Source organism: Ramularia collo-cygni (genome assembly GCF_900074925.1).
Source record: "Ramularia collo-cygni strain URUG2 genome assembly, contig: RCC_scaffold01, whole genome shotgun sequence".
Classification (NCBI taxonomy): Eukaryota; Fungi; Ascomycota; class Dothideomycetes; order Mycosphaerellales; family Mycosphaerellaceae; genus Ramularia; species Ramularia collo-cygni.
Window position 1 is genome coordinate 942,904 of NW_019716255.1, and position 25,542 is coordinate 968,445.

At 52.5% G+C, this 25,542-nt stretch overlaps 9 protein-coding genes; 4 read left to right on the top strand and 5 right to left on the bottom strand.

Annotated features, from left to right (window-relative positions):
- Window positions 1-28: 28 nt before the first annotated feature.
- Window positions 29-2,055, bottom strand: RCC_00378 (related to n-alkane-inducible cytochrome P450; the record flags this gene model as incomplete). 2 transcript variants are annotated; one of them, XM_023765529.1, is made up of 9 exons in its annotated part: window positions 29-51; window positions 113-259; window positions 311-472; window positions 527-611; window positions 666-1,022; window positions 1,076-1,451; window positions 1,506-1,667; window positions 1,712-1,791; window positions 1,846-2,055. In XM_023765529.1, 9 exons carry the CDS (start codon window positions 2,053-2,055, stop codon window positions 29-31), a joined length of 1,602 nt encoding a protein of 533 aa, XP_023621297.1. The 2 variants fall into 2 exon arrangements, with proteins under 2 accessions (XP_023621297.1, XP_023621298.1); XM_023765530.1 differs by lacking the exon at window positions 29-51 and having other exon boundaries at window positions 69-259.
- A 1,629-nt stretch (window positions 2,056-3,684) lies between these two features.
- On the top strand, window positions 3,685-5,936 carry RCC_00379 (related to DUF803 domain membrane protein; the record flags this gene model as incomplete). XM_023765531.1 has 2 exons in its annotated part: window positions 3,685-4,515; window positions 4,569-5,936. 2 exons carry the CDS (start codon window positions 3,685-3,687, stop codon window positions 5,934-5,936), a joined length of 2,199 nt encoding a protein of 732 aa, XP_023621299.1.
- A 694-nt stretch (window positions 5,937-6,630) lies between these two features.
- Window positions 6,631-7,923, bottom strand: RCC_00380 (related to glycosyl transferase; the record flags this gene model as incomplete). The annotated part of the gene is made up of 1 exon (XM_023765532.1): window positions 6,631-7,923. One exon carries the CDS (start codon window positions 7,921-7,923, stop codon window positions 6,631-6,633), a length of 1,293 nt encoding a protein of 430 aa, XP_023621300.1.
- A 1,483-nt stretch (window positions 7,924-9,406) lies between these two features.
- RCC_00381 (related to hard surface induced protein 3 (sterol glycosyl transferase)) lies at window positions 9,407-10,966 on the top strand (the record flags this gene model as incomplete). Its single annotated transcript, XM_023765533.1, has 1 exon — window positions 9,407-10,966. The coding sequence occupies one exon, from the start codon at window positions 9,407-9,409 to the stop codon at window positions 10,964-10,966; it is 1,560 nt and encodes a 519-aa protein (XP_023621301.1).
- Window positions 10,967-11,554: 588 nt separating this feature from the next.
- On the bottom strand, window positions 11,555-12,097 carry RCC_00382 (uncharacterized protein; the record flags this gene model as incomplete). XM_023765534.1 has 2 exons in its annotated part: window positions 11,555-11,799; window positions 11,869-12,097. The coding sequence occupies 2 exons, from the start codon at window positions 12,095-12,097 to the stop codon at window positions 11,555-11,557; spliced, it is 474 nt and encodes a 157-aa protein (XP_023621302.1).
- A 458-nt stretch (window positions 12,098-12,555) lies between these two features.
- RCC_00383 (uncharacterized protein) lies at window positions 12,556-14,702 on the bottom strand (the record flags this gene model as incomplete). XM_023765535.1 has 3 exons in its annotated part: window positions 12,556-13,491; window positions 13,544-13,733; window positions 13,789-14,702. The coding sequence occupies 3 exons, from the start codon at window positions 14,700-14,702 to the stop codon at window positions 12,556-12,558; spliced, it is 2,040 nt and encodes a 679-aa protein (XP_023621303.1).
- A 1,890-nt stretch (window positions 14,703-16,592) lies between these two features.
- Window positions 16,593-17,335, bottom strand: RCC_00384 (probable CI-23 NADH-ubiquinone oxidoreductase 23 kDa subunit precursor; the record flags this gene model as incomplete). XM_023765536.1 has 2 exons in its annotated part: window positions 16,593-16,989; window positions 17,049-17,335. 2 exons carry the CDS (start codon window positions 17,333-17,335, stop codon window positions 16,593-16,595), a joined length of 684 nt encoding a protein of 227 aa, XP_023621304.1.
- A 2,270-nt stretch (window positions 17,336-19,605) lies between these two features.
- RCC_00385 (related to phosphoserine phosphatase fcp1) lies at window positions 19,606-22,164 on the top strand (the record flags this gene model as incomplete). Its single annotated transcript, XM_023765537.1, has 1 exon — window positions 19,606-22,164. The coding sequence occupies one exon, from the start codon at window positions 19,606-19,608 to the stop codon at window positions 22,162-22,164; it is 2,559 nt and encodes an 852-aa protein (XP_023621305.1).
- Window positions 22,165-22,977: 813 nt separating this feature from the next.
- Window positions 22,978-25,435, top strand: RCC_00386 (uncharacterized protein; the record flags this gene model as incomplete). XM_023765538.1 has 5 exons in its annotated part: window positions 22,978-23,196; window positions 23,252-23,535; window positions 23,646-23,976; window positions 24,174-25,279; window positions 25,351-25,435. The coding sequence occupies 5 exons, from the start codon at window positions 22,978-22,980 to the stop codon at window positions 25,433-25,435; spliced, it is 2,025 nt and encodes a 674-aa protein (XP_023621306.1).
- Window positions 25,436-25,542: the final 107 nt, after the last annotated feature.

Sequence of the window (25,542 nt, forward strand, 5' to 3'; positions counted from 1 at the left end):
ATTATAGTGCTATCCAAGCCGACAATGTCTAGCTGAAAGCAACGTAAACACCTGCAGGTGGACAATAGTTAGCACATTGTCATCAATAGCGAAATGGGACAACAGGACTGACCTTTCTGGGGCTGCAGCACAATGTCGCTGCGTAGTCCAGGGAACCCGTCGTTTCGACTCTCCACCTTCTCAAAAGTTTGCAGTATCCTGACAATAGTATACGCCATCTCAGTAAGGGCGAATTGCTGACCGATGCATATCCTTGGGCCTTCGGCAAAGTCAGTATACTCAAGCAAGAGGAGGCGTGCCCTTTTCTTACCTCCGTTGAATGGAATGTATGTGAAAGGACGTGGCGTCCATGTTTCCCATCGCTCTGGCACGAAGGCGAGATGGTCAGGAAAGCCACTTGCTTGTGAAGGGTAGATATCTTCACGCCGTTGCATGATGAGTGTTGAGTATCCGATTGGTGTGTCCTTGGTGACTGCGAACGGAGAAGATCAGATCCTATTCGCAGGGTCGAGCCATCTCTACTTACTACCTATTGGCTCCATGCCATCAGGGCCACCTCCATGGGGTAAAGTAGTATCCTGCAATGCCACACGGACGTTGTATGGAACGACCTATACACAGTCTCATTAGCAAATGATTMTCAACAACCAATAGTCCTATCTTACCGGGTAGAGTCGTAGCGTCTCGTTAATCGTGTGGTTCAGATATCTCATCGATTTCAAGTTCTCGTATGTCGGTTTCTGATCAGGGCAATGCTGCGCGATTTCTCTGCGCAACTTCTCCACTATCTCAGGCTGCTTCGAGATTTCGTAAAACAGCCAAGAAAGTGTCACTGCTGTGGTGTCTCGTCCGGCAAGGAGTACAGCCACCAGCTGATCTCGCAGTACTTGTCTGTCTCGCGTGTATCCGGCCAAAGCATGGAGGAATGTATAGCCGTCGTCAGACTTGCTCTTCTTCTCCAATTCTGATTGTGGAAGCGCCAGAGCTTCATCGATGTACTGGCTGGTGAACTTGTTCAGCACCTAGGAAATTATCAGTCTCGAACCATCTCCTGTTACACTACGCTGCAACGTACAGCCAAAGCCTCTTGGAACTTCTTTCTTGGCACCAATCCTCTTACAGRACCCGCGCGAGCAATAGTAGCCTGAACATTCTGTACTACAGTAAACGCACTGGCAAACTCAGTCTCGCCATTGGCCAAGCTGTCGACGCTGCGACCGAAGAGGAAACCAGTTGCTGCGTCCAGGGTGAATCTGTAAATCAGATCATCGAGTCGAATCGTCGCCCCCTTTGAGTCACCAGCCAGCATGGGCAAGAGCTGCTGTACATGGTGCTCGAAAGTGTGGAGATCGGAAACCCGATCTTTAATGAATTGAGGCCTGAGGAGCGCGCGAGAATTGTGCCAGAGCTCGCCGTCTGTTGTGAATATCGATAGGCCCAGAAAGTCCTTCCTAAGTAACCGTTAGACGATAAACGAGCGTAAATATGCAACTGCATGCAAATACCATTCTTTGCGAAATTGAGGTCCCTTGCCATATTCCTGGAACTGAGTGGCAAGAATAGCCTTGATGTTCTCCTCATCTGCTGTAAAGATAATACGTCCGCCAGCGGTTACTGCTTCGACAGTATAAGGTCTGTTTGCATTGCCCTTTTTGAACATTTTGTGCCTACAACAATTAGAACGATTCATTTGAAAGCGTGATTTACGTACCAGAACTCATGATTCTTATGGATAGAGAAGTGGTACACTGCTTGTGCTAGTATACCAAGGTTGAACGGGGTTGCCGTACGCTAGAGAAAGCGTCAGCAATGTGCTTCTCTCGTTCTCTTTGACAAGGTACTTACAAGAGATGGGGCATGTTTTCCGAGTGCGGTGATTTTCCGTTCCTGGTCTACGTGTGTTGCAACTTTGGTGAGATAGAGCACCGTCGAGGAGAGGAAGATTCCGTATGCGATCAGGTCAGTGGTGAATMTCCCCGCTTGCCATGCAGCAAAGACGAGCGCAGCGTATATCAAGGTCAGCGTCCAGATCCTATCGAAAATGTGTAGCAGCATCGTTGCAGAAGCCAGTCGAGAATCGTGTAACACGGAGCAAGAAAACGACAAATGTCTATATAGGCGAGCCTGGCGAATAATGTGGAAGAAGATGTCACGGAGTGCGGCGAACCAGCCAATGTCCGTCTCCGTTGGACGCTGCGAGAATGTCCAGGTGCTCTTGTCAGCGTTAGTGMACGTGGAGAAATCCGAGCTGAACGACGGAGCCAATCACAGCGTGCTCACGTACAGCTCAGCTCCAGCTCTAGGTAGGTTCCTTCTAAAGGAATGTCAAGAACGCGTCTTGTTCATATTCTTTCAGCCATTCAAGCAAGAGAAATTGCACGCATTGTACCTCACATACGAGGGCATGAGCTGGCGGAACGAGAGCGAGGCCCGAGATCCTTTCTGCGATTCTTTGTCTACCGAGTCGACATCAGCATGATCTTTGCCCCTATTGAAATGGACTGCCAAACAGAGCGAATACTTGACGCGTCAGATGATGGAGGATCAGAGCAAACGATCGCAGATTGCATCTTCAACTGGTGTTCATATGGGCCATGGCTTGAAGGCGATCCAAATCTCAAGATTGTCTCCAGCCGTCTGTAGTAGCATATCCAGCTCGACTAGTTAATGTAGCATCTCCGCGCCTCAGAGCAGATCATGGTGAGGTGGGATCGTGGCCACTGCTTGTCCATTCGGCTCGGGAAGGTGAGGTCTTCGATAAGCCAATGCTTCCCAGCAGTTGTAGCTGCAGTCCGCTCCGGTGAGTCGAGAGACCTGTCAAGACTCGAGAGAATTCCTCGGATGAATATGCGATTTCATGTGTCGAAGAACTTTCTTTTGACCTACCGTCGGCCTGAATGCTCTATGGTAATCTTGGAACATGGACATCGGGATGCTCATCATTCATGGCTCAAGTTTGTGGGCCCAGCATCAAGTTGATGGTATCCGCAGCTCTGATGTGATGTGTCTGGTAACTTACGTGTTAAGGAAGTCACCATGAATCAAGGCCAAGAATAAAGTATTCTATCCGCCGCCCGAGTCAAAGCGCTGCATGAATGCATCATCACATCCAATCTTTTTTTGTTTACACCTGCGATGTGTGTTGCGTTTACGATCACATGCAGACGCACCTAACCATGAAATACCTGTACATGTACTCCCCGACAGCTGCGCCTCTCACCTAGACTGTAGACATAAGGCAGCTGCAGAATTCTCTGCATCGTACCGCATGCACGCGCGTTCTTCCACGCCGCCACCCCTCGTTAACCGCAATCCCTGCCGTCGCTAGGGAACTGGCTTCCGAGCTCAATAAACAACACCATTTACATTCACCCGTGCATCTTTGAGCACTCCACCTACCTAGGTTCTCGACGCATGCCCAGGGTCTTCTCAGGATTCGGGCAAAATCTAAAGGCCACGAAAGCCAAGAACGGGCATTTCCCAGCCGGCGTCGACATTACATTGCACCMGGCCGTGTCTGCGTGATAGCGGGACGAGAGCTGGACTGGACTGCGCCTCAGTGTACATGTCACAATTGAATAGAGCTACGATTGAGCGCTGAACGGGCCTTGTTTCGCGACACATGTTGCGCCTTCGCACGTAGCAGCGCCATCCTATACTTCCCTCCCCATACCCATATCCGCCATGGACACCGCCGGCAACTTCATATACAATGCGGCTTTGCTAGCCGCCCGGCAGGCTACCGAAACGACCGCGACGCCGACGAGCACCTCCTCTGCAACTTCCACAGCAACCGGCACCGCTCCAGCCAAGGCCGAACGACCGGCTTCATACAAGATCATCGGAATATGTCTCGCAGTGGGAAGTGGCTTGTTCATTGGTGTATCATTTGTGGTCAAGAAGATTGGTCTATTAAAGGCAAACCAGAAATACAATGAGGAGGCAGGCGAAGGATATGGCTATCTCAAGAACCTCTGGTGGTGGCTCGGCATGACACTCATGATTGTGGGAGAGATATGCAACTTTGCAGCGTACATGTTCGTCGACGCCATCTTGGTCACTCCGCTGGGAGCTCTCTCGGTCGTGGTCACGACCATTCTGAGCTGGTGGATCCTGAAAGAGAGACTGAGTTTCGTCGGGTGGGTGAGCTGCTTTCTGTGTATCATTGGGAGCGTGGTCATTGCGCTCAATGCTCCGGAGCAAAGCGCAGTGAGCAACATCCAAGGAATGCAGCACTATGTCATCGCGCCGGGCTTTCTGTCGTATGCCGGGGTGATCATACTCGGGTGCGTGGCAATTGCCTGGTACGTGGCACCACGTTGGGGCAAGAAAAGCATGATGGTCTACATCACGATCTGCTCGTTGATCGGAGGACTGAGCGTTGTTGCTACCCAGGGTCTGGGGAGTGCAATCATCGCTCAGATCAATGGCGAGGCGCAGTTCAATAAATGGTTCACATACGTGCTGCTCGTGTTTGTGATCTGCACCCTACTGACGGAGATCATCTACCTCAACGTGCGTATCCTAACCATTCAGCTTGAGACAAATTCACAACTAATACCTCACAGAAAGCGCTCAACCTCTTTAATGCCGCTCTGGTCACGCCTACATACTACGTCTTCTTTACGTCCTCCACTATCATCACCTCTGCAGTGCTGTTTCGAGGATTTCATGGAACATCCACTCAGATCATCAACGTTGTCATGGGATTTCTAACAATCTGTTCCGGGGTTGTGCTGCTTCAGCTTGCCAAATCGTCAAAGGACGTCCCCGACACCAAAATCTTCTCTGGAGACCTTGATCAGATACGTACGGTTGCTGAGGTGGAAGAGCCAGAATACGAGCCCAGAGCCGATGCTGTCAGAGGTGGCGCAGGCATTCTCCGTGCCTTTAGTGGTGCGCGGCACAAGCGAGAAGCAGAGGAGGCACATCGTATACACGACGAGGCGCACATGGAGACCATTGGAGAGAACGAGCACTTTGAGTGGGATGGTGTGCGGCGAAGAAGAACAGTCTCAACTGTGGGCGGCGGTGGGTCGATCATTAGGAGGAAGACCGTGCATCCACCTTTGGGAATGTCGCAATTCCCAACGGATGACGACGATGTGAGCGAGCCAGATAGTGAAGTCCATCCAGGCTTTTTCGGACGCATTGGTAGAGGAATCACCCAGCGCAGAAACAGAGGCCATAGCCCAGTCCCATTGGAGACCGTGACAGCCGACAAGATGGACACCGAGGACGAGGCTGTGCGAAGATCAGCACATCTGTACGGTCTAGCCCCTGGATCGCAGAAAGGCCAATTGGACGAAGTGTATGAAGATACTGCGTATCGCTCTCCAGCGGTGGCATCTGATGAAGCTGGCCCAGGACGCGTTCAGTGGGCAGGGGAGGAGCGGCCAAACTCAGCAACAAGCTCACTTGCGCCACCTCGTCCTCCGCCGCATGCGACTGGAGGAGCACCTACTGCGCGAAGACAGTTCTCTTTCCAGAACGTATTCTCCAGGAATCGCAGCGGCAGCGCAGCGGATGATGTCCACCGTCCCACATCTCGCGGCGCACTCTCCTTCGTTAGTAGAGGCGGAAGCTCACGTGGAGGTAACTATCCCGGCGCTTCAGGACCTGCCACCACCGAGGAGGAAAGGTTAGGACTTGTGCACGGAGACTCCAACAATGCCATGATGCCCGCTCCGCGAGGCACGGACATTGTCGAGGAGGAAGAGAGGAGCAGCGACGAGTGGGCTGAAGTCCCTCAGCGACGACTCAGCTCCAGCAGTCCCGAGATGATCAATGCTTCTGGTGATCTTGGGCGAAGAACGAGGGACCCCTACGCTGATGAACATGATGACAATCTTTACGACGCGCCGCCTCGACTGAGGAGTCCGAGCCCAGGAGATGACCGCGCAGGGGGATCGATTGGAAGCGGTGCTTTTGTTTGAGACTTTGGCTTGAAGCCTTGGATTTGGAGCGTTCAGCATGCAAAGGGCGATTTTGGGTTGTACACATGCGACAATGGAGGAGCATTGAATACTGTAGAATAGGTYTTTACGGAAACATTATGTCTGACGAATGCTCTACGGCTTCTCTGCTTGTGGCCGGACGATCGAGTGTATATGTGTAGCTTTCYCTTGCAGGTGAGATCATATTTCCATACACAGACGAAGCTCTTGCAAATCAAGACCAGCATGTCGCTTAGAGGGACAGAAGCATGGTCATTCATAGCAGGGATGTCCACCCTTTCACATTTAGCGCCAGGTCTGCTGCTGTGTTTCAGTCGCGTCTCGCTGACTGATCGTGAGGAAGCACAAATTAGGTGAGCACTTGAAGTTTTCGACTGGATTTTAATTATGCTCCTCTCTTCTCTTCTTCGTGATGTTACATACATAGTCGTTGCGACGCTCTAGCTCAATTGTATGTACAACCAAGAAAAACGCCCGACCTTAGATTCTCCATTCTCCCTGAAACAAACTCCCCCCATCGATGACACGAATGTCTCCTGCCCTGCCCCTGCCCCTGCCTTTCCAAGAAAGAAGCGGAGCCGTGTGGTAGGTCCGTCTAGTATCAAAACGCCGATTTCGATGATGGATGCTGTTGATGGTACGCTCATTCGCAATCGCAGCTGATATTGAACAATCAGCCGCGCAAGTCTATCGGCGGCGGCCGTACCAGTTCCTCTGGCTTTCCAGCATTCTCTCGTGCTTTTCGCTCGAGTTCAAGCGCTTCTCTTTCTCGCTCCTCATCCTCCTTTCGCTTCCTTTCCTCTTCTTCTTCTTTCTGCTTGCGCTCCTCTTCCTTATTCTCCTGCTCCTTGATTGCGATCTGCTTGATCTTTTCTTCCTGTGGTAGTGCGTTGAACGCTAGGGTGTCCTGATCCCACTTTTGCACGCACTCAACATTCCAATTGCACTTCTCGACCTCGCCGAAGATCGGGTGGTTGAATCGAGGGTGGGTCGTTGGCCAGCCAGATGCATGGTAATGGTGCTTAACCAGCGCTTGCTTCGCGTCGTGGTTCCCGGAGTCAGAATGGCCCTGGCCAGCTGCAAATGCCTCCACAGTCAAGACCAGCACACGTCCAACCAGGATCGACTCTTGCATGCTGTGGAAGGTGTCCCAGCTCACCTCTTTGCCGGTGCGCTTGGTAATGTCTTTCAGGATGGCCTCGGTGAATGCCGAGGGACCAGTGCCACTGATGACTTGGTCGAAGTCCAAGTGGATCTCCGAGATCTTGCACTTCTGCTCCTTGGCCACTCTGTGCAGCCACTTCATGATGTTCTCAATCAGCGTGAGCATCACCGGGAGCCGAGGCTTGCACATGAACGTCCATTGACAGAAGGATTTGCACTTGGAGCCCAGAACTGGGTGACGCGCAAAGTCGGGCTGATCAATCTCAATTCCCACAACCATATCAATGTCCGTCTCCTCCCATCGCTTGGGGATAAAGTTCTTGACCGGCTTGAGTGCCTCGACGTCAATGTCGGTGTATACGCCTCCCTCAACGTACATGATCATGTATCGCAGCAAATCTGCCTTGATGATGCGTGCCGTGAGCTCGCGGTAGACGTAGACAATGTCGGGCCGGTTGAAGCCCTCGGGGCCAAAGTGTGTTTCCACATATGCAAGGTCATTCTCGTCCGTGAGCACTTCGTAGCGGAAGTCGGGGTTCTTGATGATCCACGTACGCGCTGTGTTGTGGTCGCGCTCCTCAAACATCATAGGGTCGACCTTCCATGTTTGCCAAATCTTCCTCGGAAAATGTGATTGCTTCGATTGGAATAAGCTGGTGCTCACGGTGCCAGTAGAGCCGGTTAGAAAGACCAGAAATAGTATTAATGCTATGCATGCGGGTAATGTGCGCTGGAGTTGCTTGGGGAAGCCGATGGTGGGCACGGAGGAGAAGAGTTCCTGACCCTTAGGCATGGCACCCATTTTCATGTCGCCGTTGGATTTGCGGGCGTGCGACAAGCGCCGCGTGAGGGAGATTTTGGGCTGCAGCGTGGCGTCTTACGGCGGGGKGGGTCTTCGTCGCCAGGCAGGACGAAGGGTGGATGGAGGGCGCTAGCGCGTGAGGCTTCTAGAAAGTTGCCTCTGTAGCAATGGTAGGGGGAACCCAGGAAAGATCTTGCGAATTTGTCGGAGGCCTTGCACGTCCTACTCCGCACAACGCGTTGCAGATGTCGTCAATGCGAGGACTCGTATGCTCGCGGAAAGGGAGAGCCAAGGCGGTCGCACGGCGGAGAGCGGAAAGAGGTGACGACGGTGTTGTTTGCCGTGTCGAAGCAGGAGAGCTGCAAGGGACAGACGGGAGACGGAGGACAGAAAATCGACCAGCGAAGATTGACTAGCACGCATCAAGATAGATGTAATGATTAAGAAATGGAACCGCATGCGCTCATTGGATCCAACTGTAGTGACCACTCCGCTTCATTGGGATCGCAATAGCGCGAGCCTCGCCCGGTGGGGCCCGAATTTCGCTTTGCCACACGAAATCTCCAGACCTCTCAACCTCCCAGGAAAATTGGCCACTATGCGCACCGAGGCTCATATTGGTGTGGTGTGGCCGATCGGCCTCTTTCTACCGATCGGCATCACCCGCGCCAAATGTGGTATTGCATGCAGGCTCAAGCGTGAGACGCCATGCGCAGCGGGTGGGACGCCTCGGTGATGGGATGGGAGATCAGGAGCAGTATGTCCTTGATGCTTGTCGGCAATGCATCACAGTATCCGCACACAATCGCGAAAATTTCACGCACACCACATGCCCTCGAGTGCACGCCATGGTCTTGGGAGGCAGAGTTGAGGTAAATTTGGCAGTGAGATACTGCATTTGGCGTGCGCAACGGTCTGGTTCACCGGCTTTAAGATATGAAGCATATCTTAGTAAACGTTGTTGCACCCGTACCACATCGCTCCCCTCTCCTGAATCCTATCGAATTCCTTCGTTTATTACTCTGCGTTTATTGAAATGAGGCGGAGAATTTGGGCGGGCTGGCCAAACGCCTCGATCGAGGGGTTGATCAAGACTCGAAAGAACATTTCGGCATCTTTGTGAATAGTGTGGGGTTGATAATGCATGGCAACGCCTTGTTGAACAATAGGCCAACCAGCGTCCGCGATCCGAACTCTCTCCTTGCGGGACACGGAGGTCGTGATTTCCAACTTTGACATGTGACGAAAGAAGGTACGACTGCGAGGACCTGGCCCGAGCGTGAAACGAGCACAGTCCGGCTCACGGGCCACAGACTAAGGTAGGATCCTGGTGCGGGAGCAGCCTAATTGCTCTTCTCGGCTTCTTGTCCGGCCACCGCGTCACCCTGGCGTTTCTTTACATCGAAAGTTGCACTTACCCAAGTAATCCCGACCCGTGAGTGCAGCGCGTCTTCCCAGCATTGCGATCGCAAGGTCGTGCACAATGAAGAATCAGGACATGGATGAGAGAGTCGATGGGATGATGGAAAAGGGCGAAATGGACAATGGTCAACTCCGTCTCCTAGCGCAGCCCGAGGATGAGCAGAGGGAGAGAAACGCTACACCCACCAACACACGGGGTGGCTCGCGAGTTTTGAACACGCTCGCAGTCATAGCCTCAGCCTTACGGCCAGGCATCCTACGGCGGACACCCAAGCACACTCAAACGCCCAAGCTGCGACGAACTGCGTATCTGGACGGGCTGAGAGGCTTCGCGGCCTTTTTGGTCTATCTGCTTCACCACGAGCTGTGGGCACATTCGTGGGAAGGTAGCGATATATTGGAGAATGCTTGGGGATGGGATGGGAAGTACTTTCTGGCCGCCCTTCCTGGTATTCGCGTCTTCTTTGGCTCCGGCGGGCATCTGGCCGTCTCGACATTCTTCGTCATCTCTGGCTATGTCCTCACAGCAAAACCGCTCTCCTTGATCCAGTCGGGAGATCACTTGAAGTTGAGCGAGAATGTTGCATCTGCGCTGTTCCGTAGATGGCTGCGCCTCTTCATCCCCATCTGGATTGTCACCCTCATGATCATCAGCGTGCCGCACGTTTTTGGAATCAAGTGTGGCTTCAACAACGTGGATTCATTTGGTGAAGAGCTGTGGAATTGGTACGCCGCCATGAAGAACTTCACGTACATCTTCAACAACACTCTGTTGGTCGACTATCATCCACACACTTGGTCTATCCCAATCGAGATGAAGGGATCGATTGTGGTCTACACCACTGCCATGGCATTCTCACGATGCACCAGGAATGCTAGACTTTGGTGTGAATGCGGATTAATTTTCTACTTCATGTACATTGTCGATGGAGCTCACATGGCCATGTTCGTTGCGGGAATGCTTCTCTCGGATCTCGATCTTCTGGCCCTGAACGATGATCTCCCTGCATGGATGTACAGGCTCAAACCCCACAAAACGAAGCTGGCATATGCTGTATTCATCATTGGCCTCTACCTTGGAGGTGTCCCCGCCAACAGCTCAGATATCATGCACCTGAGAGCCTCTAAAGGCTGGTATTACTTGTCCTTCTTCAAGCCACAAGCAGTCTTCGACTTCAAATGGTTCTTTCTCTTCTGGGGCGCGGTTTCCATGGTCATCTCGGCACAACACGTCCCATTCCTGAAGCGATTCTTCGAATCCCGCTTCTGCCTCTACCTTGGCCGCATATCGTTCATGTTCTACCTCTTCCACGGCCCAGTTCTGTGGATTCTCGGAGACAGAATCTACGGCGCCGTAGGGTATGTGACGGAAAAGCGAATGCTAGAGATCCCGACCTGGGTCAACCTTTTTCCAGTCACCAACTGGGGAGTCTACGCGCTGGAGGTCAGGTATCTGCTTCCGCATCTTATCCTGCTGCCCGTGACGTTCTGGGTGGCGGAATTGGGAACTACATTTATCGATACGCCTTGCAATGATTTCGCACAGTGGGTATACAGGAAGACGCTCCCGGCATCGAGTGATCGCGATCGTCAGAACGAAAGGAGTAAAAACAGTCCATAGATCTGCAGCAATACAGTAGAAGTGCCGTTGTCTGATGATCATGCTGGTGTCGCTCGTATCGTACGAGTGGGCTTGCTCGTACCTGCGTGAATTAAGGTAAACTGTGAAAGTTCCCTTATTGGTTCTGCATGACACAACAGATGTACGGTAGCTTCACAGCCGCGCACATCATCGCTCCTATCGTTTTAACGCCGTTCAGTCCTTAGAGGGGTAGTGTGTAGGTAAGAAGAGCAGGACTTGAGCGGTTGCCAGTGTAGCTAACATCCACCGACCGAATGCAACACCTAGCCTAGGAGGTAAGGTAGCGCGGAGAATTATGAGCCCGACATCTCGGTAGCCAATCAAAATGGGTTCACCCCTAAGCAAGCCCCCGAAATAAGCCCGATGCGGTAGCAGTCGAACGGGCGTTTGAGAATCTGACTTGTCTTGAATCCACTTGGAAGACACGGTTCCCAACCCTCGCTCGCCTTGAAGTTCAAACCGAAAGAAACTCGCACATTTTCGCGCCTCCCTCTATACCGAATTCCGTCATCGGCTCTCGACGGGCCATGCTTTCTAGCACGCCGCGAGACATCATCATCAAATCACTCAATATCCCAGTGCCGTCGTGCACTTCACGCTATGCTGCCCATCCTCGAAGGAAGGAATGCACACAAAAGGACTTGAAGAACTGAATGTCAATCCAAACGTCCCATTTGTGCTGCCCGTGAATTGGATGCTCGCGCTGGAGTTCGTCTTTGTGAAGCCGATTCCAGCACCAACTTCCATCTCTTCAGGTCGAATGGTGTATCCTCCTCCTAGACCGAAACTTGAGGAACCGGCTTGAAGGCCACCTACAGATCCAAACAGTCAATATCGAGGTAACATTAATTTTCCGTGGAATTATTTCCTCGCCTGCTCACCTCCATATGACACTCCCTCCGCCCAGTTTATACCACATCCAACACCAATTCCTCCAAATGGCGCAAGATTTCCCGAAGCGGAGACATCTCCGGTACCGCTGGTGCCGTTGACATTCTTGCTGAGGTTGTTGATGTCGACTCCTCCAGACGATTGGCGTGGGTGTAGGTGGCTGGCGGTCGCGTAGTAGGTGAGTGCCAGGAGAGTTACGAACGCAGTTTGAAATGCCATTTTCTCTCTCTCTCTTCAGAACAACTTAGGGAGCGACGTGGGTTGGGATGTCAGAAAGTACGCTGATAATGCCGTGAGGTAGTGGTCGAAAGAAGATGAATGTCCTTCGAGAATCTCATTTCTGTTGTTTAATGAGATGCTGTTTTCATCCCTGCCGGCTCATCGGGCTATCCGAATTAAAGGCCTGATTGTGCTAGGTACCCTCGTCCTAGGAAGCACGCACGAGCTCTTTCACGACTGTGCCAAGATATGGGCAGGTCACGACTCATGTCATCTSTATGATGGAGAAGAGTTCAAAATCTGATTGATAGATCTGGGTCACATCACCTGGCTAGTTTCTACAGCGACGAGAGTGGTGACATCTCAAAGGGTCCTCGCCGCAAGGAAATATCTCAAGTACCTCGACGCCGCATGGATGAAAGCCTGTCTGACGGAGAAACCCAGTCAGCGTACCGTTATCATACAAGCGTATGGCCTCCAAGCAATGCCACACTGTAAGACGGAGTCTTTTCGTCTTCTGATGATCCAGGACCGATGCCCGCATCGACGGTCTCGTTCCGGGGTCCAGGAAACATGATGGAGCCATCGGGACCCTCCACGAGGGCTGCAACATCGCGTTGACGAGACCGATCCGGTGGTGACCGATGTGGAAGAGCCTCTAACTCGTCCTGCCAGCCATCATATCCCGACCCTTTCAATGCGGTGTAAAGCAAGTGCGCTTTACCATCTCCAATATGCGCAAGTAGCTTGTGTCGCTTCGATCCTCCTGGTTTCCGACTCTTCCGGTTTTCAACGCAAAGCTCAAGCGTCCAAGAGGTGATGATGATTGCACAACTGACAATTATCACGATCAATACTCCCACGAGTAGGAAAGACTGGTACTGGTCTGTACTCCTGACCAGCTGTTGGTGGCATAATTCCTCAAGCGCTGGTGCATAGGAATCTTGCCAGTTTCTAGGAGCCACAACGCTATAGTCGATTGAATCGCTCGTCTGCCAGTCGGCAGGATTGCGCCTTGAAGCCCAGTCGTTGGTTGGAAAGTCGACGATACGGTGTTGTATATTTGCGAGAGTAGTCTGGAACCATTTGGTAGTCTCCAAGTGCCATTGTGTTTCGGGTAAGCCGGGCGAATTTGTTCCTAGCACTAGAAGGTCGTTTGCAAGTAACGCGGTAGAACGGAGACTGGAGACGACGTGCTGCGGATGAGAGACCGCATGTGCGAGTACGATTCTAGCGGCGGTGGCCTTTTGAGTGTCGCTCAGGCCGAGGGTCTCAGTATAAGGCATAACCTGGATCGAGCCYTTGGGTCCAGAGCATGAACCTCCCACCGCTGGATTGCAGATCTCGATTTGGTCTGCGCAGCCTACGATGTTGAACCACCTGTCTGACAAATACTACGACAACGATCAATAATGTCCCTAGAGCATGTGAAAGGGAGGAACCCACCCAGGTCTGTTCATTGACAGGAAAGCTAGTGTTTGCAGCATAGAGAGGATCAAACACGGGCATTTCGTAGGAGACGCTGTTCGCAGCGACAAAGACAAGACTTGTATCTGCATCGGAGAGATTGAGTGGAGAAATCGGATACCAGCCATTAGGATTGGTGCTCCGTGGTCCTGCATAGTTCAACATGGTTCTAATGCAGGACTGTCAGTCTTGCCTGAGATGYCGCGTGTTCACTCGACACTCACTGTACAGTATACGGGAGGTTGAGACTTGTCGCCAGATTCTTGTGCTGCCATGTGTAGTTCGAACCTGTGCCATTGAAACCGACTCCGCCATAGTTAATGTCGAAGATGGTAGAGTTGTCATTGCTGTTGGGATCGGGCTTGAAAGTTGTGTAGTCCTTGTAACTCAAGACGGAGCAAGTTGTCGAAAATCGAAAGTTCACCCGGTCATTATCTCTGGCATTGATGCCAAGATGAGTTTGCGAATTAAGAATGCCAGTGTCCAGACCGAAAGCATTGTCAGCCATCTTGAGGCAGAGCTCTCCGAACCTGCATATGGCCTCTGTGTTGTTGGTGAACGGCAGTCGCTGTACAGGCAGGTTGGTGCAGCCCAGACTGCCATTAGGAYTGTTGTAACATGCTTCGACGTATGCCCGGCTCTGTCGAATATCTTGAACGTGTTTCGAAGTGTAATCGTAGTTGGGAGAGGAGTCGTTAGTGGCTCCGACAACTTCCATTCCACAGTTGGTCGGCCGCAAACGTATCACGTTGACCTCGTGGGCGCTGATCGCAACCTTTGCCACARAAACACTTGCAGCGATGAAAGCAATCTTGATGATCAAAGGCCAAAGAGCGAGGCAGTAGGCTTTGACCTTGGCGTGGCTGAYCGAACCACTCCATGCGTGTCCAACTTGAACAATTTCTAGGGCGCTAGCAGTCGAGCTGCCCGCGTTACGCAGGATGACTTGGAATGTGCGGGAAAGGCCCGTCTCTGGTTTGCCGCTGGCCCGATACTGATGTAGTGCGAACGCAGCAATGGTCCATGCAGCCCCTCCCGCCGTGGTAACCAGGACAGCCAGAGCGGCAACTATCAGGGCACCGCTTGAGGCAGGAATGGTAACAGTCCACCCAGCTGCGACATTCGAGGCATGATTCATCCTAGATAGAACAGAAAGCGTCAGCGCTTCATGGAGTATGTAGTATGGAGTGGCCTGGTTACCAAGGTCGCCACACCAAAGCGTCGTATCCGGACATGGCTGGCGCTTTCTTGCGTTTCCACAGAAAGGAAGATTGTCGGCAATGATAACAAGATGGTCTGGTGCACGACAACACGGATCGACGGATTAATGAGAGGCAAAGAGGAACAGCACGACCCGTGAGGTTTTGTACCGTTAGCGTTACGAGCGTGTGGTATCAATGGTCTGACCTTCATGCATGCCTACTGCGATGGCGTAGAGACGCATGGCCTGGACCTTTCTCGTCTGTAGGAGCATACACCACAGCAAAATGTGAATCATGGTCCAGTGCCTCAGCTGACCCCAGACACATACCATTCTCGGCTGTACTTGGGGAGCTTAAATGGAAACTTATCCTGGACGAGCATGCTGTTTACGGCTCGGTGGCGTGGAATTGGAGGCCAGTGTGCTCGCCATGCACGCGACAATCAGGTTCGGATATCATGGGCCTAATGCCGCTCTTGGCAGGACCAAGCACACATTCCCGGATAGGCAATTCTTCTTTAGTGGCGTTTCGGACTCGACAAGGCGTATAATGCTTGAACGGATACACCAGCTCGGCGGTAGGAGCATGTCTCCATCCCACTGGGTCTCTCGGCAAATCGACGTGGTCGAATTTACAGGAAAGCTTAGATCATTCCAAGAACTTGGGGAAATCCGCGAGAATGGTGTCACAAGCATGCTTGGCAGTTTATTTCGAGCTTGAGTCCGGGCAGGCTGCATGTTGGCGTCTGACACATTAGTGACACTGCAATGCATCTCTCAGCCTTGCCACGGGCGATCCCCGAAGAATTGACGGCCAGGCCGATGTCAAGATCTCCCTCCATAATGCTAGTCCATGTATCCAATAGAAGTCGGTATTAGCGGCGAGCGGGCGTCTTGACAAGGATTTGACGTGCATATGCACACAGGCTGTCTCTCGCGCGACCAGAAGCCACGTGGTTGCCTGCAGGCAAAGAAAACTCCAAGATCAGAGATGAGGTGAGACGGAGCTCGATATCCTCCCTGGATCTGGCACTACCTGGCAAGATGAGCTTTGCCCTCATGAATGAAATTGTTTTCCCCATGACATCGAAATCCGACGGCCGATCGAACTCAAGCAGCAGAATTGGATACTTGCGGTGCTGCGCGATGTGAGCTTTGAAGTAGACACCCTATCCTATTGATGTCGCAGGACACCCACGTTAAAGCTTTCTTCCGTGTCAATTCGTTGTCGCAATCTGAGCAGACCACTGGCCTGACGGCTCAAGGCTCGACTCATATGGAATACCARCAAACCCAGACCTGAAACCTGGAGTCATCGAGGCGACCAAGTGCTAGGTCCTGCAGTCCAATATTTGCGTTGAGGATACAGAAAATAGGCGTGGAGGACTGCTGAATGAGGTCAATCCTGGAGGGGGTCTCTGTCATTCGGTCAGCGACTCTGCCAATGAAGAACGCTGAGACTCCCCGCAAGCAAAGCTGTGGCGCAAGACCATGATCTAGACGATTCAAGCAGCCTCATAAGGCCTTCCTCTGGTGAATCACATTGTCTCGCCAACTGTATTCACAGATTGGTCTGACGCGGTACGCAGGTCCTGGACGCATTGACACCTGTCTCGTCGAAATTCAGTACCTCATTCGTTCATCCACGGAATGCTGGCTCGTTAAACATGCGAATTTTGGCAATAGATATATTACCTTGCATGGTCCACGACGCTCGATGGATAAGCCTACAGGAGGTGGCTGTGTGTACCATAGTGTAGCACTGTAGACATAGAAAAAGCCGCTCCGCTAATCTTCATTTCAATCTCATCCTGTCGCATCGCCTGGCTACCTGTATGGCGCGTCTGCCCTCGCCACAGCCGCCAATTCCGGCTCCCACTTGTCTCCGTTCGACAAGAGCTTCTCCTTGTTGTACAGCAGCTCTTCCCTAGTCTCTGTGGCATACTCTGCGTTCGGTCCTTCCACAATGGCATCTACTGGACATGATTCCTGGCAGAAACCACAGTAGATGCACTTGGTCATATCGATATCGTAGCGTGTCGTACGTCTGCTGCCGTCCTCACGCTCCTCGGCTTCGATGGTAATAGCCTGTGCAGGGCAGATGGCCTCGCACAGCTTGCAAGCAATACAGCGTTCCTCGCCTGTTGGGTATCGGCGTAGGGCGTGTTCGCCACGGAAACGTGGCGAGATCGGGCCCTTTTCGAATGGATAGTAGATGGTGTATCTGAAGGTCCCATGTCAGTACCTCAACCGGGCATTACCAATGAAGCCAAAGACACATACGGTGGACGGAAGTACTGCTCCAGGAGCACGTACATTCCCCTCGCCATCTCGGTGRGCAGGAAGTAATTACCGGCCTGGTCGAGCAAGCTTTCCTTCTGCTGGTTCCATCGCGCGGGTGTCTTTATGCGAAATCCCTCTGGCGCCGGGCCTTCAGTCTGTCCTCCCAGGGCGGGTCGTTGTGTCTGCGCGGAGGTTGAAAAAGCTGATGCGGAGCTACGTGCTGCGACGAGGCGCGAGGCGGTGGGTCGCGAGCGAGCCAGTGCTGTCAATGTCCGCGGCGACGCCATTGTGAGTGCTAGGGACCGTAGTGGGATGGGTGGGAGTTGGACAGTGAGGTGAAGCGAGAGTCGCCTCTCGATTCCAGAGACACAGCGGCGGCCAATCAGACGCACTGCTTACACTCCACGAACTCTATTTACATTTACTTCACTTCACTTCACGGTATGGAGATTCTTGTGACGACATACAAGCTCTMTCTCCTGATGAGATGTCTTCCGATCGCTTCCCCAACAAGTATGTGAGATGACGCCGCCCATTGGATTCGTAAAGCCTCCGCCTCTTCGATGTTTCCAAGCGCGCTTCTCAGCTGGTGGGTGATAATAAACGAATGTGGAAGGTCGAGTCGATTTTGCCCTTGCCCTCATTCGTGCGCCATATGTTAATGGCTCTTGTAAGGCAGATGACCTAGAGTGAACCCATGTCGAGTGCAAATGTACATGTATTGTCCAAAGCTTTGAGCTAGGTATCCTCCAGTCCCAGCCTGTTATTCACATATTCCCGGACTGATTTGTCCGCATCCTATCTACTGCCCAAGTCGATATGGACACTAGCAGCAGGGCTTGCTCGTTTCATACCCGAAAACTACTCCCAATCTCCTATGCATACTGCCTTATGGCATAAGCATGCTGTATGGTTGCGTTCGCTGGTGGAGGCAAAGGTTTGTAGCAACAACTCTCTGCTGAAATGCTCTGTGGACTGTCAGGGATCCTGCCTCTTAACCAAAAGAGGCATCTGGAAATTTCCCTGGCCGATAACCGGTCAGTCCTTTACAGCTGCGCGCGTGGTGATGRGACCCTCCATCTGTTCGRGATTATACTACCCACCACCATTGCTGAGCACAATAATATCGTCAAGACGCATTTCGTGCTTTCACAAACTGGGCTCCGTTGCATACTTTGTGAATCAGTCTTTGGTGTGGTATCCGTTGAGATCCGGCAAAGTAACGAAGATTGTCTGGAACAGAACGCTGACCTCGTTCGGCCAACGCATGGAAAACATATCGAAGAGCCCTTGCAGTACCGAGTCGCAGAACACGGATACGGCTGCTTGTTCGTTGAGTCTGAAGTACATGTGTAGTTAAAGAGCGACATTGTTAGCGTCCTGGACTCTCCGAGCCGCACATGGGCGTGATCCGCTCAGCGGCCTGTTGCAGACTCCGGATCTCTGGCGGGTCCCAAATACGATGTTATGCAGAGTTATCATCGGTTGATTCTTAGAACATCCAGAGCGGGTAAGCGAGACAGAGTCGTCGAGACCCCAGGCCTGCTCATCCCAAGTCACACGCTGCGAAAGGTACTTTCTTGCAAGTTCGTTAAGAACGTTGTTGATTGTACAAGGGCAATCAGAGGAGCTGCGGCGGCGGTCATTGATAAGAAGACAAGCAGGAGTGAGAGATGGTCTTGAGAAAGAGCGAGCTCGAACGCGTGCGACATGCACCAATGAGTTTGGCGATGCGGGTCTAGCAAATGGGACGGCCTCGTTGGCTACGGTAAGCCGAGCGAGACAAATGGCGTCCTAGCTTCCGTTTCAGGAGACTGTCCAAGAGGAAGCCTCCAGGTTACCCCAGTCTCGAAGGGAGCGACTTTAATTCTGCGACCTCTGCTTGTCGTTTGAAATATTGCTGAAAATTGCGCCCTTTGCTTGTAGGTGTGGTCATGCTAGCATATGATATGGATGTCCAGGCCCATTGATGTGCTTCTGTGCGCCAGAGCCTGCCATCGCCATCCGGGAGTATGGCGGTGACGGCAGAGATGTTGGAATCACTTCCATATCTCCGTACATTCCTGTGACACGGGGAGAAGCTTGGGCATGTCAGTTCTCACATTATCCTCGCCGGCAATTCTTGTTAGATGGGTGTCTGAGCCAGAGCGATGGATTGACGCGCGAAGGAGTGCGCCGACAACCTGTTCCTGAGGTTTAAACTTGGGTCATGGTCTTGTGTCGATGACAGTTCGCGCGTATAGTAATCTGCGCTCTGTTGGATCGACGGTTCAAGAATGCGTTTGAATGCTCCGGAAGAGGAATTTGGTGTGAAAGGCAATCGATGAAAACGGCTGTAGGTAGCTTATTATGCGTGCTGTGAAATTCCAATCAAATTGAATTACTTACTTTCCTCCACATCATTCCACCTCCGCAGCTACCAAAACAACGCGCTCTAGAATCTGGTGTAGACACGATCAAAACTCGTCTTGAATAACGTGCAGATGTCGCCACMTACCTGCGACTTTACCATGTGAAGCACACATAACCAACAATCCCCCGATAGAAACACCCTCAAATGCGCCTGTGGACGCCCGAAGGCCTCCTGTATCCGATCACGGTTACGAAGCTGCTACGGCGGCCAGGAGATGCCATCGAGATCAATGCGCCGCTGTTTGTGTACGAGTACAAGAGCACTGAGCTGGAATGGAATGAGGATGTGCGCGAGGAGGTGACGGTGACGCGAACATGGCCGACCAACTTCGAGAGCGAACTGGAGGGAAAGGTAGAGTCGCTGGACGTGGAGGTCGGCCAGGTCATCACGCGGCGCACCGTGGTCGCGCATATCGAGGAGGCATGCACACACGAATCGCAGTTTGGTGGCATGTGTATTGAGTGTGGCAAGGATATGAGCCAGCGGACGAGCTACAACCAGACCGTGGCCGGCACTTCGCGAGCGACCATCAACACCGTCCACGGACGTACAGAGCTCCTTATCTCGGCTGGAGAGGCGGCCAAGAACGATGAGGAGGCGCGGCGGCGACTGTTGGATGCCCGTAAGCTGAGCTTGGTCGTCGACCTCGATCAGACCATCATCCAGGCAAACGTCGAGCCCACCATCGGAGAGTGGAAGAATGATCCCACAAACCCTAACTGGGAGGCTCTACAGGACGTTTGCATGTTCCAGCTGGTGGACGACGGCCGAACGTGGTATTATGTCAAGCTGCGGCCCAATACTAGGAACTTCCTCGAAGACATGTCGGAGCTATTTGAGATGCACATCTACACAATGGGGACGCGTGCCTATGCCGATAACATCGCCAAAATCATTGATCCGACGCGAAAAATATTTGGTGATCGCATCCTCTCCCGTGACGAGAATGGCAGCATAACGGTCAAGAACTTGAAGCGCCTGTTCCCCGTGGATACGCGGATGGTCGTTATTATCGACGATCGCGCTGATGTCTGGAAGTGGACGCCGAATTTGGTGAAGGTCAACCCCTTTGAATTCTTCCCTGGCGTGGGAGACATCAACAGCATGTTCCTACCCAAGCGTGATGAGGTAGAATTGCCCAGGGCAGCCAAGATGGAGCGAATACCGTCAAAATCTGCAGATTCGAGCAGCCTTGAACCACCCTCCGAATCAGCGTCCACATCCACTRCACCTTCAACATTACCGCAAGCAAATAGCGAGGTTTCAGCACTCGATCAGATCGTTTCCATGGCAGGCGATCAGGACGCCAAGAGCGTAAAGGAGAAGTCAGAAGAGCAAGAGCAGACAATTGCAGCACAAGTTGAGGATCGACCGCTGCTTCAAAAGCAGAAGATTCTAGATGAGCTTGAAAATGAGGCCAACGCATCATCGCCCGCGGTCGAGGCAGCTGCAGAGCTTTTGGCTGAAAACGGCGAGATCAAAAAGCAGACCCCCGCACAACCTGCCCCACACAAATACCGTGCCAACTTACTCCAAGATGACGACGAAGAACTGCTCCATCTTGAACAGCACCTCCGCAGCATTCACACAGCATACTTTGATGAGTTGGACAAAAAGGCGGCCGGCACCAAGGGTGGCAGGATTGCCGAACTTCGTCCAGGTCACAGCAAGAAGCGCTCCATTGATGAACTGGACAACATCCCAGACGCTGCCCCAATCATCTCATCAATGAAAGCAAGGGCTCTCGCGGGTGTGCACATCGTGTTCTCCGGTGTCATTTCCCTTGGAGTGGATGTGCTCTCCCATGACATGACCAGATGGGCGCAGAGCTTCGGAGCCGTGGTGACTGAAAACATAACCAAAAAGACGACTCATGTTATCGCCAGTCCCGAGCGAAGGACTGCGAAGGTGCGGCAAGCGGCTAAGAAGGCTGGCAGAATCGCCATTGTCAGCATGAGCTGGCTGACAACCTGCTTTATGCAATGGAAGAAGGTGGACGAGACGCCTTATAGAATTCACCTGGATGCTTCCGCTAATGGTGCCGGAGGCCTGCCAGAGGGCTTCGAAGGCAAGGACTTTGCCCTCTCCTCGTCTGRTGAAGAAGCCGCACAGACGGATGCTGAAGCAGATGCGGACACACCAGACCCCGATGGAGACGCAGTTCCAAATGGTACTGCAAATGCGCGAAAGGCTCCTAGCCTTACTGTCGACACGGAAATTGATACCGATAGCGAGGAGCTCGCAAAATACGCGCCGTCGCTCGAGAGACAGGACAGTTCACCAACGGAGCTAGAGCAGCCAGATGCCTGGGACGATATCGACAACGAATTCGCGGAGTTTATGAACGGCGAGGATGGGACAGAAACCGACGACAGTGRTGCAGAGAGCTTCACTAGCGGAGCTAGCGATATTAGCAACGACTCTGTAACGCCGGTGAACCCAACCTCCTCTGCCAAGAAGCGAAAACTATCTCAGGAGGAGTCAGATGGTGAGGCCAGTGCCACACGACTGCAGAAGAGGAAAAAGGAGGCCTTGGAAAGGACTAGCAGCCTTACCAACTTCGTGGATCGACCTGGCAGCAGTGAGCCTGGCTCTTCACCTGCACCGGCAATTGAACCTGCTGGTGGCGAGGACACCGACGAAGATGATGATCTGGAGGCGCAGCTTGCAGCCGAGATGGAGAGACTGAGCGATGATGAATAGCCGGKTTTGAATGCAGTATGTTGGTCTTAGCGGAGGAGTTGAAACGGCGTCCGGGAGATTTGCATACGAGGTGTCTGGCGGTATGAGGGAAAGATTTGTTGGGGGTTCCATAGCGCATAAACGCCTCAAGCAATTGGATCGAGTTCAACTTGGTAGTACCGCCTGAGACCCGACCACCATGAAGGCATGATGTGAAGCCTCTTCGCGAATCGAAGGAGCGGGGCGAGCGCATGCTAGACATGAGCTCCGACACGGAATCATGCGTTTAAAAGTCGTCGTAATGTGCATGTCGTGTTTTGTCAACCTGCCTTAGTAGGCTCACTTCGGCGGCAGCCGGGACCGATATCCGTTCTGCGCTTAGTTCCTTCGAGGTGAATCACCGCTTCACCGGACCGGATCTCAAAGTGTCATCTCAACACCGCAGCCTGGTAGCAATATATGTGCCATCGGCCATTGGCTCTTGTGCCCAAGAAACCGTGGCGCGCGGGGCGGTCCCAGTACCGAGAGCTACAAATAGTGGGCCTCTCCAGCTCCTCTACTTGCTACAACGGAAGTATCTGTCGATTGGGTGGTACAAAGTGCAAGGCTGCCTGCGCCTCACTTTAGAAAGTCATAGCCTCACTGACCGGCTTTGTTCACAAGCTAAAGCAGTGCCGTTCACTCTTGCTGTGAGGGTATCCTGGTTAGTTGAGACAGCGCACGCGCAAGGCGGTGCCGCGTATGTGAACAAACACACCTTCAACMTCCAACTCTCTCTCAACTGCGCCCGATCACTTCGGACCAGACATTACGACTCACAAGCGCGATCCTCGAATGAACTTGGGGCAGCTAAACAAATCGGCAGCGACGGTGACGACTCCCGGTCTGGAATACGGTCTTACAAGACCTGGATCGCCTTTAGTTGGCAGTGAGATGGCGACTCAGGTGGAGACCGAGACCAAGACGATGAGCGCGGCAGCGAGCCTGAAGAAGGCGGACAAGAAGACGTTTCAAAGTCTCTCAAAGGAGATCAAAGAGCTGGTGATTGAAAAGGTACATATCTTCACACGGCCGCTATGGATGAAAGTGGACACTGATCGCAAGCCAGGTCATCCGGCCTTCCGACCTCAAGAAGCTCTGTCTCGTCAGCAAAGAGTGGCACGAGCTCGCCGTGCGCTTTCTATACCGCAATGTTGCCCTTGATCTGGGTAGCCCGATGGACAACCGCCTCTCCGCATTTATCAGTCCCAAGAACATTGGTCTCAAGCACATCAAGCAGCTCCGGCTATATCTTGCACCCGTGCCTGACAGATGCAATCAGGAGCAACAAGCTCACTTCGCTACGCGCATGATTCTCGAGTTCTTGCCGGAAGACATCCTAGAAGAGTTCAGGTGTGTACACCACAGATCAACGGCAAGGGGAGATGATGATGACAATGGGTGAACTACATCTCGGTGATTGTCGGGGATTTGGAACAGGGCGATGCTAACATCGGGTGTAGCTGGTGTCCATGGAAGCCCTTCTCTACGGAAAATCTTCTCTTGCTCTACAGCAAACAGCGCAAGATGAAATGGTTGGAGGTCATGGATGTGGACGAGCCAGCTTTGCCACTCCTCAAGAAGAACAAGCGCGTGCAATCGCTCATGTTCAAGAACGCACGCAAGCTAGCACTATACCCTGAGAATCGCGAAACGCTCGATCTGAGTGGCTATTTCGTGGAGAAGACCGCGCATCAGCTCGAAGAGCTGATTGTCCATTGCAACTTCTTACCAGACACGCGTAACGCCATCGAATCGCGGGACTTGAACGACTCTGCAACCGCTCCCGGTCTGGTAAGTGACATTATGGTTGCAAGTGGCATTGAGAATTCGGCATTCGCCATTCAGATCTCCTTTGCCTTTCTGTTTTTCCCTTGTCTGCAAAGAACATCAGTCCCATTCCAACGAGGAGGCCTCCGCCGAACGTAGCTTCCAGAGAATGCTCCACGAATTTGTTCGACAAATTGCTGACCAATCTCTCCTTCCCGCAGGTAACGAGCACAATCTTCAGATGCATGACGCCTTTCGATAAGTGTTCACCTTTCCCAAACCTCAAGTCGCTTCGCCTGCACCGAGTGAGTCTAAGGTATTGCGCGGACACGTGGTGCAAATTCATCAACTTCCACGACTTACAAGCCTTGCGGCTTTACCACTGTGCCGGCGCCGACACGCTGTTCGGTCAATTGAGCAAAGCGAACCATTTGCCGAGACAGCTCAAAGTACTGGAAGTGCAGCATCGAGACAACGCCGAGAACGAAGCATTGGTGGCTTTGGACGGCTTCCTCTGTCTCGTTTCTGGTCTGAGAGATCTCGTCATTGATCTCGAGCACGTCAAGGCAATGCCCGCCGCAGCTGGAATCATCCGTCATGGGAAAACGCTCGAGCTTTTGAATGTGCACTGTGCCGGCCAAGCGAGCCACAGTACTTCTAGTGAAATTGATGGTGCCGAGCTTGTCTGGGACACAGACGACTTTCACGACATTTGCACTGCGTGCAAGGACCTGGAACAACTCAGCACTGCTTGGCCGCACACGAGTCTCATAAGGACTCCGAGTGACGAGTGGACCTCGTTTGAACTGAGCAGTCAAAAACTACGGAGCATGGTAACGCTCCACATCACAAACTGGCCGACCAATAAGCCTAGTACGCAATTACTTCCCCGGTCAGTGTATGAGGCTCTGTTGCAAACTTTGGCACAGCGTAGATTTGAGATCGCAGCGGGCTCGCATTCCTCAATGGAAGACGACGATGACTCCTCCGAGGACGGCGACGGTGATGCCGGTGCTGAGGTCGCGATGGCAAAGGCACCAGAAGTCATCGAGCCTCCTTCGAGACTCCGCTTGATTGCTTTTGGCACCTCGGACAAGATTTATGAGCGTGAGGACTCACGGAATCAGATCTTGTATCTAAAGAGCACTGCCAAGGATGCAGAGGGTCGACAGCAAGCCTATGCGGCCCCTGTCGGGTGGTGTCTGCGGCAATTCATCGAGCCCCGAAGTGAAGTCCTGGACTTTGTGCTACACAAGAGTGGAGACAGAGACAGCAGACCGCCTTGTAGAGAGTTTAGGGATTCGGGTGGATGGGGCGATGATGATGAGTGAGTGGTGCGTGTCCCGATATCTCTACGTTGGCCAGCTGTAAGAGCAAGGGGCTAACGATGCCATGCAGAGTTGACCTCAGCCGGAAACTTGCTCGGGTTGCTGCTCTACAGAGGCTGATCCGGGAGCTCAGAGCGCTTGTGGCTGCTCTTTGAAGTACAGATTTGTTTTCAAGCGGGAATGTATAATATGTTTGGCGGGACTTTATTCGCCGTGTGCTCTGAGAGGACACATGGAGACTGCGGTCGATTATCAAATAATG